This window comes from Dipodomys spectabilis, unplaced genomic scaffold (genome assembly GCF_019054845.1).
Source record: "Dipodomys spectabilis isolate Male_0828 unplaced genomic scaffold, ASM1905484v1 ptg000360l, whole genome shotgun sequence".
Taxonomy (NCBI): domain Eukaryota; kingdom Metazoa; phylum Chordata; class Mammalia; order Rodentia; family Heteromyidae; genus Dipodomys; species Dipodomys spectabilis.
The window spans coordinates 4,082,382-4,098,759 of record NW_024871037.1 but is presented as its reverse complement, the minus strand read 5'-3'; the positions used below and the strand labels follow the sequence as shown (position 1 = coordinate 4,098,759).

The 16,378-nt window shown below is 43.0% G+C and overlaps 1 protein-coding gene across 1 annotated transcript in view; it reads right to left on the bottom strand.

Annotated features, from left to right (window-relative positions):
* Nek11 (NIMA related kinase 11) overlaps positions 1 to 16,378 on the bottom strand; it is a 65,066-nt gene that overhangs the window by 19,465 nt on the left and 29,223 nt on the right. The window contains exons 3-6 of the mRNA XM_042665917.1: positions 14,134 to 14,299; positions 6,781 to 6,899; positions 5,665 to 5,729; positions 3,767 to 3,893 (exon numbers count right to left, since the gene is read on the bottom strand). Of these exons, the coding sequence (XP_042521851.1) occupies positions 3,767 to 3,893; positions 5,665 to 5,729; positions 6,781 to 6,899; positions 14,134 to 14,299 (477 nt within the window). The remainder of the gene's footprint in view (positions 1 to 3,766; positions 3,894 to 5,664; positions 5,730 to 6,780; positions 6,900 to 14,133; positions 14,300 to 16,378) is intronic.

The window sequence follows — 16,378 nt, the reverse complement described above, 5'->3', positions numbered from 1 at the left end:
CTTGGTTGAATACATTGTATCCAAGTTTTAAATGGTATATAGTTACATAGCTGTTGAAGCAAACAATATTATATTGTGCTTTTTAAAAAAAGCATAAGGGGCTGGGAAGGTGGCTCAGTGGTAGAGCGCTTGCCTTGCAATGCATGAGGCCCTGGGTTCGATTCCCCAGCACCACATAAGAAAAAAGAAAAAAGCCGGAAGTGGCGTGGTGGCTCAAGTGGTAGAGCGCTAGCCTTGAGCTGAAGAGCTGAGGGACAGCACCCAGGCCCAGAGTTCAGGCCACACAACCGGACCCAAAAAAATAAAAAAATAAAAAAAGCATAAGGGGCTGGGAAGGTGGCTGAGTGGTAGAGCGCTTGCCTTGCATGCATGAGGCCCTGGGTTCAATTCCCCAGCACCACATAAGCAAAAAGAAAAAAAGCCGGAAGTGGCCCAGTGGCTCAAGTGGTAGAGTGCTAGCCTTGAGCTGAAGATCTGAGGGACAGGGCCCAGGCCCAGAGTTCAGGCCCCACGACCGGACCCCCCCAAAAAAATAAGTAAATAAAAAATAAATAAAAATTTAAAAAGCATAAAGCTGGGGGGGGGGGGGCGAGGAGGGCCGGCGGCTCATGCCCACAATCCTAGCTACTCAGGAGGCTGAGATATGAGGATCACTGTTCAAAGCCAGCCCCCCGAAATAACATTCTTGAGACTCTTATCTCCAATAAACCACTCAGAAAATCAGACATGGTGCTGTGGCTCAAGTGGTATAGCGTTAGCCTTGAGCTGAAGAGCTGAGGGACAGCACCAAAAAAAAGAGCTTAAAAGATTGCAAGGAGTATCATTTTTGTAGCTGCCAACAGATAGGTAAAGCATTTAGCCCATTATTTATCAATTAATCAGAGTATGCACTCCATAAAGCCGAGCGACTCCTGTTGTACTTATTTCTATCATCAATATCGATTTAAAAAGAATTTATTAGCTGTGTGATGAACTACTTTAAAATTCATCAGGCCACACTGGTATTACCTGCAGTGTTTCTCTGAGTCATTCATGCTGGTGTCATTGCAAAAACAGAGTACATACTCACATCATACTTTATATGATGTTTTCCTATGTTAGTTTCTGTTGGGTGAAAATAATTACACCAACTCTGATTCCTGAGAAGACATGACCTCCTGGGCCCACACAGAACTTCTGGGGTCAAAGGAAACTGAGAGGCACTGGCTCTCTTATTCTAGAACTTCCATCACCAACAGCTAAGGAGGCTGTTGGCTGTCTGCTACGAGCATATCCCATTTTAATGACAGGTGCTGCTGCCTGTATTTAACCTTTTCCTGCATCTTTCACCAGAAAGATTTCTTCTGTGCCCCTTCTAACCTTCCCTCTCTCTTTCAATCATCTCTCTTCCCAGAAGGGTTCTCTAGTGGGGATACTTTCTTCGTCCTGTAAATGCCAGGCAGGTGCTAGTTCCTCTCTGTCACCTTCTGCCTGAAACTAAGATGCTTCCGTCCAAGATACTAAAGCACTGGGCATGAACTAGACTCTTCCCAAGTCCCCACCCCCTGGCCAACTTCCATCCTGGAACTCTCATCCTCCCCACTCCCAGTTTCCTGCCACCATCACCTCCACTTAACAATAAGGATACAGGGCCACAGATCCAAGAGTAATCTAGTTCACTTCTCAAGATAAATGAGGCCAACCGTGAATGGTCCGTGTACTTACAGTATCATTATTCCAATCACACTGTCCTTTATTCCTTCTTCATACAAACAGTAAATTCTAACTATGTGTGCTTTAAATCAATTTAAAGTGCTGAACTAAGAACTCAACCTTGTATTTATATTTCTTTTTTTTTGGGGGGGGAGGGGGAGATCCAGTTGTGGGGCCTGAACTCTGGGCCTGGGTGCTGTCCCTCAGCTCTCCAGCTCAAGGCTAGCGCTCTACCACTTGAGCCACAGCGCCACTTCCGGCTTTTTTCTTTTTTGCTTATGTGGTGCTGGGGAATCGAACCCAGGGCCTCAGGCATGCAAGGCAAGCGCTCTACCACTGAGCCACCTTCCCAGCCTCAATTGTATTTTTATTTCTCCTGTGGAGAAAAAAAATTATTTGGTAATTACATATACAAATCAGCTGTGTTGAAAGAATATTTTTTTTCAGTGAACCTAATTATCCTAACTTTCCAAATAACTGTTTATTAACTTTTGGGACCTAACTCCCTTCAGGGAGAGATTTTCATATACATGAATACTATAAATAACTGAATCCAGATAGGTTTCACAAATTACTGAAGGGAGGTAAGGCTACACATAGGCGAACATTAATACATGAAAATGTAATTAGTGTTAGACCAGTTCTTCTTTAAGCGTTATAAATATAACATGCACAGCTATCAGTGCGAACGCAAAACAGCTATAAATTATTCATGTGTTTCCAGTGCTTTGAAAATACCTACCACGCTAAAGCACAGCCATGGTTCTCATCCTCATTCAATCTCATTTTCCTAAGTGTCTTCCTAAGATTGCTCATCACACTTCTAAACTGCCAATATAATTAATAGTTCTGTTATTGTTTCCACTTTTGGTTTGGTAGGACAAATTCCATTATCAGCTAAGCTGTTTCTGACTTTAGATAGGACCAAAGTAAAATACTCAGTTCATAATGAGGTGGTGGTTCTGGGGGAGGGAGGTCCTCAGCTTGTGCTTGCTGAAGTGTTAATAATCACTGCCAAGGGAGGTGACTTAATGCCTGGACAGATATATTTAAAAAATCCTATTTTTATATTGGGGAGGTTTGGGCTTTTTTATGTTTTGTGTTTGTCAGATATTTTTGTAACTGTAAAATATCACAGCACTACAGCTGATATTTCTACAAGTCTCCTTGCGGGTTGCAGAAGCTGTTTGTAAGACAGAAGTAGCCCGGACACAACAAAGACTCTTCTCTTCATTCTGACTCCTGCGGTCCACTGCCTCGGTTTCCTAGGAACTACCAGGCCAGCTCCCTGGGGTGACTCACTTATTCCTAACTATGGAAAAGGCAACGTTCTCCCTTCGGCGTCTCTAAGACCATGAAGTGGGCACATCTTTCACAGTGCTCTTCTTTTGAGAGCTCAGAAACTACTTAGCACGGATTTGCATACAATAATTATTTACTTAATTAACAAGTTCTCCGCTAGATTGTCCTTTCCCTCCCTTCAAGGCTGAACATTACGTAAGATTCCTCTTCAAAGAAACATTCCCTGCACCCTTAGCCCCCGTAGGACTTGCTGCTCGTAATAGGATGTCCGGGGCCAATTCTCTACATGGGGTCTGTGGTGATTTACACTAGCTCAAGAGCTCAGAGAAACTAAGAAATCACACACGTAGCTACCACTGGCAACCCAGAGTCCTAAACTTCATGGTATCCATAAAGCCAGGCTCTGTCGTTCAATTCCTAAAAGTAATGGTAAGAAGAATGTGCAGAGGAACTAACTGCCTGTTCCCCCCACAGAGCTGCAAGGTTTAGCCTTGGGAATAAAACGAAGTGCTGTCTTTAGGGTTACAGATGCTTTATTTAATAGGTTAAGCAGCCACATATCAAAATTTAATGCCTCTGGTACATTAAGAGCTTTCCCCTGTGGCTCTAAAAAAAAATCCAAACCAACCAATTAATCTATGAATAAAGAGAATTTTTTAAATGAATTTAATGGGATAGAGCAAGTTCCAAATGCAAAGACCTTTAACTCTGGCCACAGAGTGACTTGAAATGTCAAATGGGTGGAGTGGACCAGTGAGCCAAAGCCGCTTACCAGATGTCGGACTTGGTGTCGTAGCCTTGGTGTGTCAGGGCCTCAGGACTCATGTAATGGGGGGTTCCGGTTAGAGTTGTGGCCAGGTCACAGGAGCCCATCAGGAGCCGAGAAACTCCAAAGTCCCCTGGAAACAACAATTAATCTCCATGAGTGCTTTAAAACAACAACTGTCAAGGGCTGAAAATAACCACTGAAGATGGCCTAATTTGGGACTGTTTATTATGTAATACCGTTTTGAAGGAAAGGCAAAGTGTTATTTTAAATTGTACAACACTGGTAAACAGCTTTAGAAACATAAGTTTTATAGGGAATTAAAAAAAAAAAGGGGGATTTTTAGCCAGGAAAAGTAAATTACATAAACTAAAATTCTTTATTTCTGGAATCAGGGAGAACTAGGCAACCCGATATTAAGTATTTCAAATCTGATAAGAGTAAGCAGTGCTTATGGAAGGCTTGAAGATGATGCACAATTTTATCTTAGTTGATCTTAGTTAATTATAATCTTTGTTCATAGTAAAGGAACAAGTCAATGAAATACCTGAACCTGCCAGGCATTAGTGGCTCACACCTGTCATCCTACCTACTCAGGAGGCTGAAATCTGAGGATCATAGTTTGAAGCCAGCCCATGTAGGAAACTGTGAGACTTTTATCTCCAATAAACTACTCAGAAAAAGCCAGAAGTGGCGGAAGTGGCGCTGTGGCTCAAGTGGTAGAGTGCTAGCCTTGAGCAAAAAAAGCATCTCAGAGACAGTGCCCTGGCGCTGTGGCTCAAGTGGTAGAGTGCTAGCCTTGAGCAAAAAAAGCATCTCAGAGACAGTGCCCAGGCGCTGAGTTCAAGCTCCAGGATCAGAGAAAAAAAAAAAAAAGACCAGAATCTATTCAAGAGCATAAATATAAAAATTTGAGTACATCAATTGCCCTACTTTTGCCCAATTAGTGGTATGTTTTTATTCCTTCATTCCCTAAGACCACCCGAGGGGGCACTCAGAGTTCTCAGGAACTATTACACCAGTGTTTAAATGGTGTGAGACAACTTCTTGTAGTCTGATAAAGCAAGTGAGAAACCTTCAAGCAAGCTAGTGAAACAAGTCCCTTCGCTTGCAGAGACCTGGCAAGAGAGCAGGAACTCAGAGGCTACTTGGAAATCAACCAAGCACACAGCCAATGTTTTTAAGACTCCATTTATATCGGACGATCAGAAACAAAATGATTGGGTTTGGGTTTTGAGGGGCCCATCCAGATCAGGGCAAAAAACTTGGGAAGCTGAAAGAAACCAGTGATTACTCTCACACTTCCATGAACCGCCAGCTTCAACTTGACAGGAGAACATCGAGGATATTCTCATCTATGGCTTTGGAGTACCTGTTAGCAACCATAGCTTAGTCTACTCCTTCCCTCCTCCACAGCTTAGCGTGTTCCCTTCTTAGGCAACACTAGCCATGTAGTAAAGGCAGTAAATAATCAACTTCCAACCCCCTTTAACTTGGGATGGGGCTTCTCTGGGGCAGCTACCACCATATAAGGCAACAAGAACCCCTTAGAGTGACCTTCAGGTCTAGGCAGCTGCAGGACCCCTTATCTACTATTTGGATAGCAGCTTTAACTCCTAGTCCACCATGATGACGCCCCTGACCCACATATCCACACGGGGGTCTCTGCCTCCTAGCCCCTTCTAGCCTCTCCTAAACTTCCTAGGTTATACAGGGCCCCTCAGACAATAGCCGGTGTTTCTGCTCAGTTCTCCCTTGTGAGAAGGAGTCTTGTCGGCTCCCTTTCCTGGCAATAAACCTTTCTTTGTTCTCTGTACCTGGAGGTCTGAGTAGTTCTCTGGCAAAGTCTAATAATCTTTTATTTAATCTTTCAGTACCTGTTTTTTTTGTTTAAAAAGTCTTACCAATTTTAAGGAGGTTATTTTTCAGAAATATATTCTTTGACTTCAAGTCTCGATGTAGTATTCTCCTGCAGGAGACAGGAAAGGGTAAATGACTTCGTGAAAATTTAAGTTTTTAAAAATTTAAATCAAAATTTAACTAGTATACATGCTAATATGCAAAATGGTTCACCCATCAACCATCACTCACAGAGAGGGTTGGGAGCAGGTAGAAAAGAGGACATGCTGTAGCTATTTCTGTGGGCCAGGCGAAGTTGAGCTCACTGAAAGAGGTTGCTCAGTCCTCTAACACTGAGGCAAATGAACCCCTCACCTCTCCAACGGGAGTGAATTTTTGTGCAACACGCTCAAGATAGCTTTGAATGATCGGTGGATGTTTTCAGCTTTTAATGGCATTATTTATATACCAGTGCCATATGCTGTAGATTTATTCTAAATTAAAATAAAAAAATTAAACAAGTACAGGCAAGCTCCATAGGAGCCAGTGGAAATTTTCCACCCTTCTGTAACCTGGCTCCTCTTAGCTTTCCCATGGTTGTCTTTATCTTCTCTCTTAGCATACTGCTTTAGTAAGGGCTCCAGAAAAAACAGATCTGAGATACATACATATATATATATATACACACAAACACACACATACACACACATATATATACACATATACACATATATATATACTTTATTACTGAGAATTAGCTCATGCGATATTGAAGGCTGAGAAGCCTCATGATCTTCCTTCTGTGAGGCTAGAGGCCCAGGAAAGCAATGATGTGATTTAACCTGAATCTGAAGGCCTGTGAGCTGGCGGAGCCTGTATGTAAATGAGCTGTTCCAGCCAGAGCACTGAGGCAGCAAAAAAAAAAAAAAAAAAAAGTTTGTGTGTGTGACAAGTCCCTCCTCCTGTCATCTTTTTCTTTGGCCAGTCATAGGGCCTGAACTCTGGGCCTGGGCGCTGCCCCTCAGCTCTTCAGCTCAAGGTGACATTATACCACTTGAGCCTCAGTGTCACTTCTGGCTTTTCCGAATTGAACCCAGGGCCCCATGCATGCAAGGCAAGTGCTCTACCACTGAGCCACCTTCCCAGCACCCATTTCATCTTGTTCCTAGAAGTGAACCTACCTCTCATGCATGTAGTCTACTCCTAGCAGCAGCTGGATGAACCATTCTACTACCTGATTTTCTGGAAAGACTTTACCAGCTTCTTTATATTCCTGAATTTTATAGTCCAGATCTCGACCCTGAAACAAAAATAGCAAAAACCATCCATATGTTTATCCTTTGAGGTTTTGTTGTTGTTGTTGTTGTTTTTAAATAAAGCTCTCGCTGGGTGCTGGTGGCTCACACCTGTCATCTTAGCTACTCAGGAGGCTGAGATCTGAGGATCACCGTTCAAAGCCAGCCCAGGCAGGAAAAGCCACGAGTCTTTTTTGTTTTTGGTTGGTCGTGGGGCTTGAACTCTGGGCTTGGGCGCTGTCACTCAGCTCTTCAGCTCAAGGCGAGCGCTCTACCGCTTGAGCCACAGCACCACTTCCAGTTTTCTAGTGGCTTATTGGAGACAAGAGTCTCACGGACTTTCCTGCCTGGGCTGGCTTTGAACTGCGATCCTCAGATCTCAGCCTCCTGAGTAACTAGGATGACAGGTGTGAGCCACTGGCACCCAGCTCCATGAGACTCTTATCTCCAATGAACCACAAAAAAAAAAAAAAAAAAAAAAAAAAGGAAGTGGTGCTGTGGCTCAAGTGGTAGAGCGCTTGCCTTGAGCTGAAGAGCTGAGGAACAGCGCCCAGGCCCAGAGTTCAAGCCCTACGACCAACCGAAAAAAAAAAAAAAGTCAAGTCTTGGACTTGACTCCATATTGTGAGAAGGTAAGGCTTACACGCTCTGGAAGTACCAAACTCGACACCGGGCCTCAGCCTTGACCTCTAAGGCCTGAACACACATTTACACTGCTTCTAACAGCTCAGCTCTAGGCTCCATCTCCAGGACAGCCCAAGTTCTGCTTCCAGTGCCGGCCTGAGCGAGCAGGCACTACCTCGTGGAAGGAGATAAGTCTAATTTTGGAAAACAGCCAAATCAGAACAGAGCAACTGGGTTTGGTCTTTGCAGCCTCGATGGAGAGAGGGACAGGGACCTTCCACATCCACAGGAGACACGAGAGGCAGCATGAAGCTATCCATACACCCATCCTTAGGAGTCCTCCTTAGATACAAAGGGAAAGCATTCATAGGCAATGTGACAATCCAAGAGAAAGAAAGCACTTGTAGTCAAGCAACGTGAGGTCAACTGACTAATTCATTTGTAATGCATTTTTTTTTTTTTTTTGTCTGCCGTGGGGCTTGAACTCTGGGCCTGGGCGCTGTCCCTCAGCTCTTCAGCTCAAGGCGAGCGCTCTACCACTTGAGCTACAGCGCCACTTCTGGTTTTCTGGTGGTTTATTGGAGATAGGAGTCTCACGGTCTCTCCTGCCCGGGCTGGCTTTGAACCGTGATCCTCAGATCTCAGCCTCCTGAGTAGCTAGGATTACAGGCGTGAGCCACCAGCGCCCGGCTGTAATGCATTTTTTAAATAAGTTTTTTTTATTGTGAAAATACTGTACAGAGGGGTTACAGTTACACGAGCAAGGTACATTTCTTATCAAGCATTGTTGCCTCCTTCTCTGTTTTTCCCCTACCATCCCTTCCCTCCCATCTCCACGACTACCCTCCCCACCCTCCACCCCACCCCATAATGCATATTTTTTTAAAAAATGTCCTTTTGGTGCAATGTGTGTAAATATTTGCTTAGCATTTTCTCTCATTCCACGCAGAGACAATCAAACATTGACTTGCAGCCTAGCTGAAGCACCGCTGACCTGCTGGATTTCCTGGGCCAAGGAGATCCACGCTTGTTGGAATATAAAAATATAGGGAGTTAAACATTGGATGCCTTAGCAAGAAAAGACCATCATTTTCTTCTCCTCCTTCAAACCTGCCTTTACATCTTCTCACTTTCTAAATCCTCTATAAAGTTTACCATAATTCTGTTGGATCAACCACACTGCTGTTGCCATATTTACGTCCAAAACATGAAAGCCCTTCAGACAAAAGAGGAGCTATAAATATATGCAAATACATTGTTTTCAGCCTTAGGTTTGTTTTTCCATCTAAGAAGACTTTTGCAAAGCTTTCCATCATACAGAGAGAGATAGAGTGGGAGAGAGAGAGAGAGAGAGAGAGAGAGAGAGAGAAAGAAAGAGAGAGAGGGAGAGAGAGAGAGAGAATGAGGTGCTAGTTGCTGACATGTGTAATCTTAGCTACTCAGGAGGCTGAGATCTAAGGATCACAGTTCAAAGCCAGCCTGGATAGGAAAGGCCATGAGACTCTTATCTGCAATTAACCATTCAAAAACTGGAAGTAGAGCTGTGGCTCAAAGTGTAGAGTGTTAGCCTTGAGCAAAAACAGCTCAGGTGACAGTGCATGGGCCCTGAGTCCAAGCCCCAAGACCAACCCCTCCCCCCCCAAATAAAAACCCAGAGAGACAGAGAGAGAGAGAGAGAGTTTAAGACAAAAACCACAATCATTCAATATTTTATTCCAATAATTCAGATTTTCTAAAACATCTCCAGTGACAGAAAGATTGAATGTCGCCATCTCTTTCCTGAATCGTTTTAGATGAGGAATGAGGATGGAGAGACAGCAAGAGAGAGATGGAGAGAAAGAAGAAGAAAGGTAAAGAGCGAGAGAAAAAGAAAAACTTACTTTAAAGAAATATCACTGAAACTGCCTCCCAGCTCTTTCTGTTCACCCAATGCTTATTTCTTCCCAAGGCCAAACATAAGCACAGTTGTCTTTTATGAACATGGCTTTCACACACATAATTACCTGTCCCAAGTATAAGGATCCTGAAATTAAGGCATTTGTCTCTGCTTTAAAATAGCATTCCTAGGCGAACAAGTGCAGCAGTAGTACTCACTGGAAACTAATGTTGAAAATGAACTATACAACCAATGGGTGGGAATGAGAGGGGAAAAGTGGGAGAGAGCAAGGGAAGGGGTGACATTATCCAAAAAGAAATGTTCTCTTAGGCTGGGAAGGTGGCTCAATGGTAGAGCGTTTGCCTTGCATGCCTGAGGCCTTGGGTTTGATTCCTCAGTACCACATAAGCAAAAAGAAAAAAGCCAGAGGTGGTGCTGTGGCTCAAGTGGTAGAGTGCTAGCCTTGAGCTGAAGAGCTGAGGGACAGCGCCCAGGCCCAGAGTTCAGGCCCCATGACCGGACTCCCCCCCACCAAAAAAAGAAATGTACTCTTGCTGGGTGCAGGTGGCTCATACCGGACATCTTAGCTACTCAGGAGGCTGAGGTCTGAGGATCGTGGTTCAAAGCCAGCCAGGGCAGTAAAGTCTCTGAGACACTTATCTCCAATGAACCACCAGGAAACTGGAAGTGGCGCTGTGGCTCAAGCAGTAGAGTGCTAGCCTTGAGCTGAAAAGCTGAGGGACAGCGCCCAGGTCCAGAGTTCATGCCCATGACCGACAAAAAGAAAAAAAGAAAAAAGAAATGTACTCTTTACCTGACCTTTGTAACTGTAATCCCTGTGTACACCATCACCTTATCTAAAACTACAATGACGCCTTTTTATTTCCCATTTGAAGGACTGTAGGATTTTACACTGTCTCTCTGCTTCTGCATTTTATTCTTCTGAGTCCTTTGTCATATGAGGGCATACTGTCCAGTGACATTTACTACAGCTTGGCCAGCATCTCTTCATGCAGCCTGTCCCGGGGATGCTAAGACACACCGAGCTACATCCCTAGCACCCAACTCTCTCCTCAAATACTGAACACAAGTTGTATGCTTGCTTCCTGTTTTGCTTTCCTGTAACTACACAAGTTCATTATTGAGGGGAAAAAGGACCAGTCTCTAGGAAGTAAAATGTTAGAAGGAGAGACACAAACACACCCTGGCCCTCTGGAGGAAACGTTATCCATTCTTGATGGAACACCAAAAGACTACATCACAGAGCTGGGTCTTGTATGTAAATCCCTCCTCCTACAATTTTCATTTTGTATGCTTATCTGCAAGAAAAACTATTTGTTTGTACTTAATGTGTTCTTTAATAAATACTCTGTGGATTATTTTCTAAGGATTTAATTAAGGGAGACAAATCAAGCATGGGTTCAGACAAAAATTATGTTCAGCTATGACAGAGAAAGAAATACAATTTTTTGTGATATAGTCTGATTTGAACCTAGCAATATGAAAAACATTTATTATTTTCTCTAAGCTTTCTTCCAAGTCAAAGCCAAATGCTTTGGATGAGCAGCCACATCACAGTTTAAGTTCTGATTACAGTCTCAGTTCATTTTGTTTTCTTGTCTTTGAGAAATGTGGATGATTTTTTTTACTGGAGAACAACTTTAATGAAGAGTACAGACTTGAACTTGAACCATCATTGATGCCTCCATCAGTCTGTAATGCTGTCAGAAAATGCTTTCCCTCACTAATGTCACCCCTTGAAAGTTATGACAAAAGCCTTGATGTTAACTTCTAAAGTTTCAAAATTCTGTAGTCCAAACTATCATTGGTTGATTAATGGTCTAGCCTCAGTTCCTCATCGTAAATAGCCGACATCAGAGAACTTTGAAATACCAAGGCTTTCAAGAAATAAAGACTCAACTACAGTGTTTTAAACGTCATCTTTGATTATCATGAAAAAGTTAAATCCTATAAGGATTTGATTTTTAAAAAAAATTAATCCATTTTTAAAGCTGTCTATAGAAAAACAACTAGCTTAAAAGACCAAAGTAGAACATTCTCAGAAGAAGCCCAGATACAAATCTGAAATGGGAGAAGAATATACAAAGGGGAAAAAAAACATCTCTGCGTTTGGAGGCTAGAAGAAGCATGAAAAATCATTCTGCCCTACTTGTCTTTGCTTTAAAATTAAAAGGCTGTCTCTTATTAATTCACTGGGCTGATATCTCAAAATGCTATTCCCTCACCCTGCCACATCTCCATTAAATAAACATCCCCCAATGGGGTGTGAATTAGAGTGTATTAGATCAGCCAGCTGCTTGCTGGAAACACACAACTTGGATATTCCTAGGTGACTCTGGAGGTGGCCTATTGGCCACATGTGGAGAAAAGACATTAGACGATGACATAAATAGACCCTGTATTTCATATTTAACCCAACACTGAAAATATGTTCGCCTAATGTTTGAACAATCATGGCGTGCTTTTCTACCCCCTGAGCCTCTTATCACATTGTTCCTTAGCGGCAATGTCTGTTTGCCCTGTTCAATCTGACCAAACCCTTTCCTACATTTCAGGTTCAAAGACAGTATGTACCATTCCTCAGGACGCTGGGAAGTGGCAGCCTGACCGCTCAGGGGAGCAAAGACCTCCCCCCACCCACCCAAGCTGGTCTCCAGTGCAGCCAGCAGCCATCACCATGGCAACGGCGATGGGAACCCTCAGCTCCACCCAGTGTTTAAAAATTAACACAGATGATCCCCCCAGTTTTAGATCCTTACCAACACACACACACACACACACACACACACACACACACACACACACAATTTTTTTTTTAAATAGAAATGTCCTTCCTCTGGCTAAAGAGACTGAGTTTGCATATGGATGGTGAGTTTGATGGGTGATTCTCAAACGAACTTATTTCCAACTCACCTGGTCGGCTTGTCACAACACAGATGGCTGAACCCCACTCCCAGAGTTCTGACTCAGTATGACTGGGCTGGAGGCCAACGAGTTCCCTAGCGATGTGGATGCTCTTGGTCTGGGATCCCATTTTGAGAAGTGCTGGGATTACACAGTCACAGTTGTGTCAGTGTTAATTTCCTGAGCTTCCTGTAATCGGTTGTACTGTACTTGGGAGAAGGTTCTTCGCTTTTTAACAAATCAGAAAGTATTTGGGACAAAGAAGCGTCTCATCAGCAACTTTGCACTCATCTGCTTTCTGTTCCTATGACAAAAATATCTCAAAATATTCGGCTTCAGAGGAGGAAAGGTTTCAGCTCACTGGTTTGGGAGATTTGGGTCCAGGGCTGGTTGTCTGGTTTCATCACTGTTGAGCCTGGGGTATGAGTGGGAGGGGCAGGACATCAAGGTAGGGAGCAGTGCTGGAACAAAGCTGCTCACTTCTGCACAGTCAGGAAGCAGAGGGGTAGTAGAGGAGACTAGCATTCGAACATCCCTCACGGGACACGCCCCAGGGACCTCACTCCCTCCCACCAGGCTCCGCCCACTGTCAGGATGCTTGCCAAGTAAGCCTTTAATACCTGGCCTTCAGAGGACAGCCAAGATCCAAATCATAACACATTTCCTCTCAAATGGTTCAGGAAAAAAAAACAAAAAACTAAGAATAGTTAAGATAGAGCAGATAAATAAATAGCATGATGAATCAAATGTGGAAAAACTGGGGAATCTGGAGGAAAGGTAAACTGTGTTCATTGTGTTATTCTTTGTCTAATAATGCAAAAATTGCATAAAAATTAGTTAAGGTACATCATCTATACCTACCAATACAGTAGCCCCCTAGCTATACAGGATTGTTTTAAATTATTTAAATTAAACAAAACATAGCATCCAGCTCAACTTCAAGGGCTAGTAGGCCAGGTATGACTGGTAACTCCTGTAAACAAGTATAGACATTTCTACCATTATAGGAAGTTCTACTGGACGGTGCTAATGACAAGTTGAAGTATTCTAAGACTGTAAAGCTGTTTAAAAAATTCACTTTGCTAGGTGTCAGAAGCTCACACCTGTAATCCTAGCTACTCAGGGGGCTAAGACCCGAGGATCGTGGTTCGAAGCCAGTCTGGGCAGAAAAGTCCCCATGAGACTCTGATCTCCAATTAGCCACTCCAAAAATGGAAATGGAGCCGTGGCTCAAGTGGTAGAGCGCTAGCTAGCCTTGAGCAAAAGAGCTCAAGGACAGCGCGCAGGCCATGAGTTCAAGCCCTACAACCACCAACAACAACAAATAAATTCACCCTGCCAAAAGCAGTAGCAGAGGTATCAGTAGAAACCAGTCATGTCTGAATTAAGATGACCTATTAACTGAAAGACCTAAAGAAAGAGGATTGAATCACAGCATAGCTATGCATGCAAATGTCTGTCATTTCACACGGCTTTGAGAGCTATTGCCAGGGTGGCTGTTCAGAAGTACCACACTCTATCCACCTCATCACCTTAGTGATTTTCCTGATCATCCCTTGGAGAAAGAAGACACTTCAGTGATCTTAAATATATATTCCCTGTGACTGAGTTTGCCACCGTGGACAGACTGTTCATTAGAATTGAGTTTTGTCCGTCTTTTAGGAATGGTTATTCTTAGCTTCAAGACATGAAGATCTCTATAGTCTGTCTTGTGGTTTGATAATTGAACTTTGGAGATGTCATCTCTTTACATAAGGCTTTTTTACTATGACCCAGATTTCTATTAAGCTCTCGGGAGAGAAGAAGAATCTCACCTCGCAGTATTCTGTGATGATGCAGAAATTAGCTTTCTCCACAAAGCTTGCGTGGAACTTGACAATGGCTGGATGGTCTAGCTTGGAAAGGAGCTTGGCTTCCAAACTGGCCTGGATGGTCTCGTTTGGGTTTAGTTCTCCAAAAGAGATTTCCTTCAATACCTTTCTGTGGCAAAAAAAAAAAAAAAGGTAAATACATTTAGGGTTTAAAAAAAACACGTTTAAATCAGTGGTATAGAACCACTTAACAGGTGCATAGGTTGCGTTGAGGTTGTAGGTCTCTTGCTGCCTGTTATGATGCTGTGTTTCCTTGGGTGTTCCTGGGTCCTCTTCCTGTCCTGATCAGCGACATGGCCTCCTCAGGGCCTCTGCCTTCCACATCTGTGCCAAACAGCACTGCTGGGATTGGCCCTTCTCGTGTCTCACCAGTCATTTGATTTCACTGGGTCTCTCTCGCGTTGTTTCTGTCTCTCTGTGTTCTATGTCTGTCCTCTGTGTTCCCAGTCTCTGTGTTCTGTCTCTCTCTAGTATATATAAAATCTGAAACCTTCAACTATCTACCTGCGTGTCTTATTTTCTTTTTTGCCTATCACTATTTCATTCCTGTCGTCTCTCTGACTCTGTACATACGTATGTATGCACACACACACACACACACACACACACACACATGCATACATTTCTTGCTCTTGCAGTCCTAAAATTTTCCAAATCCATCCATTTATTACCAGTCGGGAGGAGAATATTTTTAATAGACTGTCATTCACCTATCATACTTTATTGCTACTACTAAAGCATTGAGAGAAGGAAAGCATCCCTGATTATATTAGAAGAAGCATTTAGGATCTCTAGCCTGTATAAATAGGAGAGGCTCAGTAAATCTCCAAATCATTAATTTTTTTTAAAAAAATTGTGGTAACTTAATGAGGATTGGACCAAAACATTTGCTCTTTCCCGTTTAAGAAAAGTAGTCTGATGAGCAAATCAATTACAGGACCACAGTGTAGACAGGATGGCTGGAGAAAAGCACTGCAGAGCACCAATTATGCGATCAGGCAAATGCTGCTGATTTTAAAGTGGCTCCGGCTGTTCATTAAGAGTAGGCTCTGCAGAGCTTGCACTAGAAAAACATTTTGCAGAGATGTTCTTTCAGAGATGCTACCTATGCATATTAATTAAAATGTATTTACAGTAGACACGCTCTTAATTATAGGCCCTTGGAGCAACTGATAAATCAGTCCTCATTCTCCAGCGGTGTCTAACAGATGGCTCACGATGCCCTGGTTGTCAGCAGTGCCCAGGGCTATGAGGCCTCTCTGGCAAGTTCACCAACTTCCCAAAACACTGTGTTTACACTCGAGTCTACCCATGACAGTTGTGTGCAGTCATTAATTCAGACTTACGTGGATATAAATTGATGAAGGATAATTATCAGTGATCTTTGCTGGGAAAATGCTTACCGGAAAAAAAAAAAAAAAAGCTGGATAAGGACATTCTGCAAAATAAATTGCTATCCAGTTTTGACAAAACAATTCAAAGAGTATGGTTCAACATATTAAAAAAAAAAATCTAAAGCTGTATAGTGTAATCCCAGCTCTTCAGAAAGCAGAGATCAGGAGCATCATGTTTGAGGCCAGCCCAGGCCCTAACTCAATCATAAATAGGGCATGGAGGTACATGCCTTCATCCTAGTCATGGAGAGATGATTAAACAGGAAGATCTTGGTCTGGGCCAGCTTAGGTGAAAAGTTAGCAAAACCTCATCTCCCTCAGCACGCAGGATACGGTGTCCTGCCCTGACATCTCAGCTACTTTGGAAGCCAAGCTAGGAAGATCTGAGTTCACGTTGCTTAATTTGCATTGTGTATTACCAGAAGATAAACACAAAAAAAATTAATGTTATGGATATGATGTATGCAGAAAAAAGATAAAGGGGCTGTAAAAACGAGGGGACATGAAAATGGTGGCCATCGACTTAAACAACAGAGCAAATGTACAAGGACATGCTTTAAACTTATATGTTAATACCATTTCATGTTAAAATTGCTTCCTGGATTCTAGCAAATACTAGCTCCATTCAACGTTAAGAGAAGAGGGGTCTACTATTCGATCCACGCTATTCTGTCAACTGTTCTTGAGTTCCTATGGGCATCCAGCCCTCCAGGCATTGTTCTTGTGGAGAAAACAGGATCTCCTCCAGCAATACCACAGGCAGAATGTACTTCCTGGGTCAGACTCGGGGACCC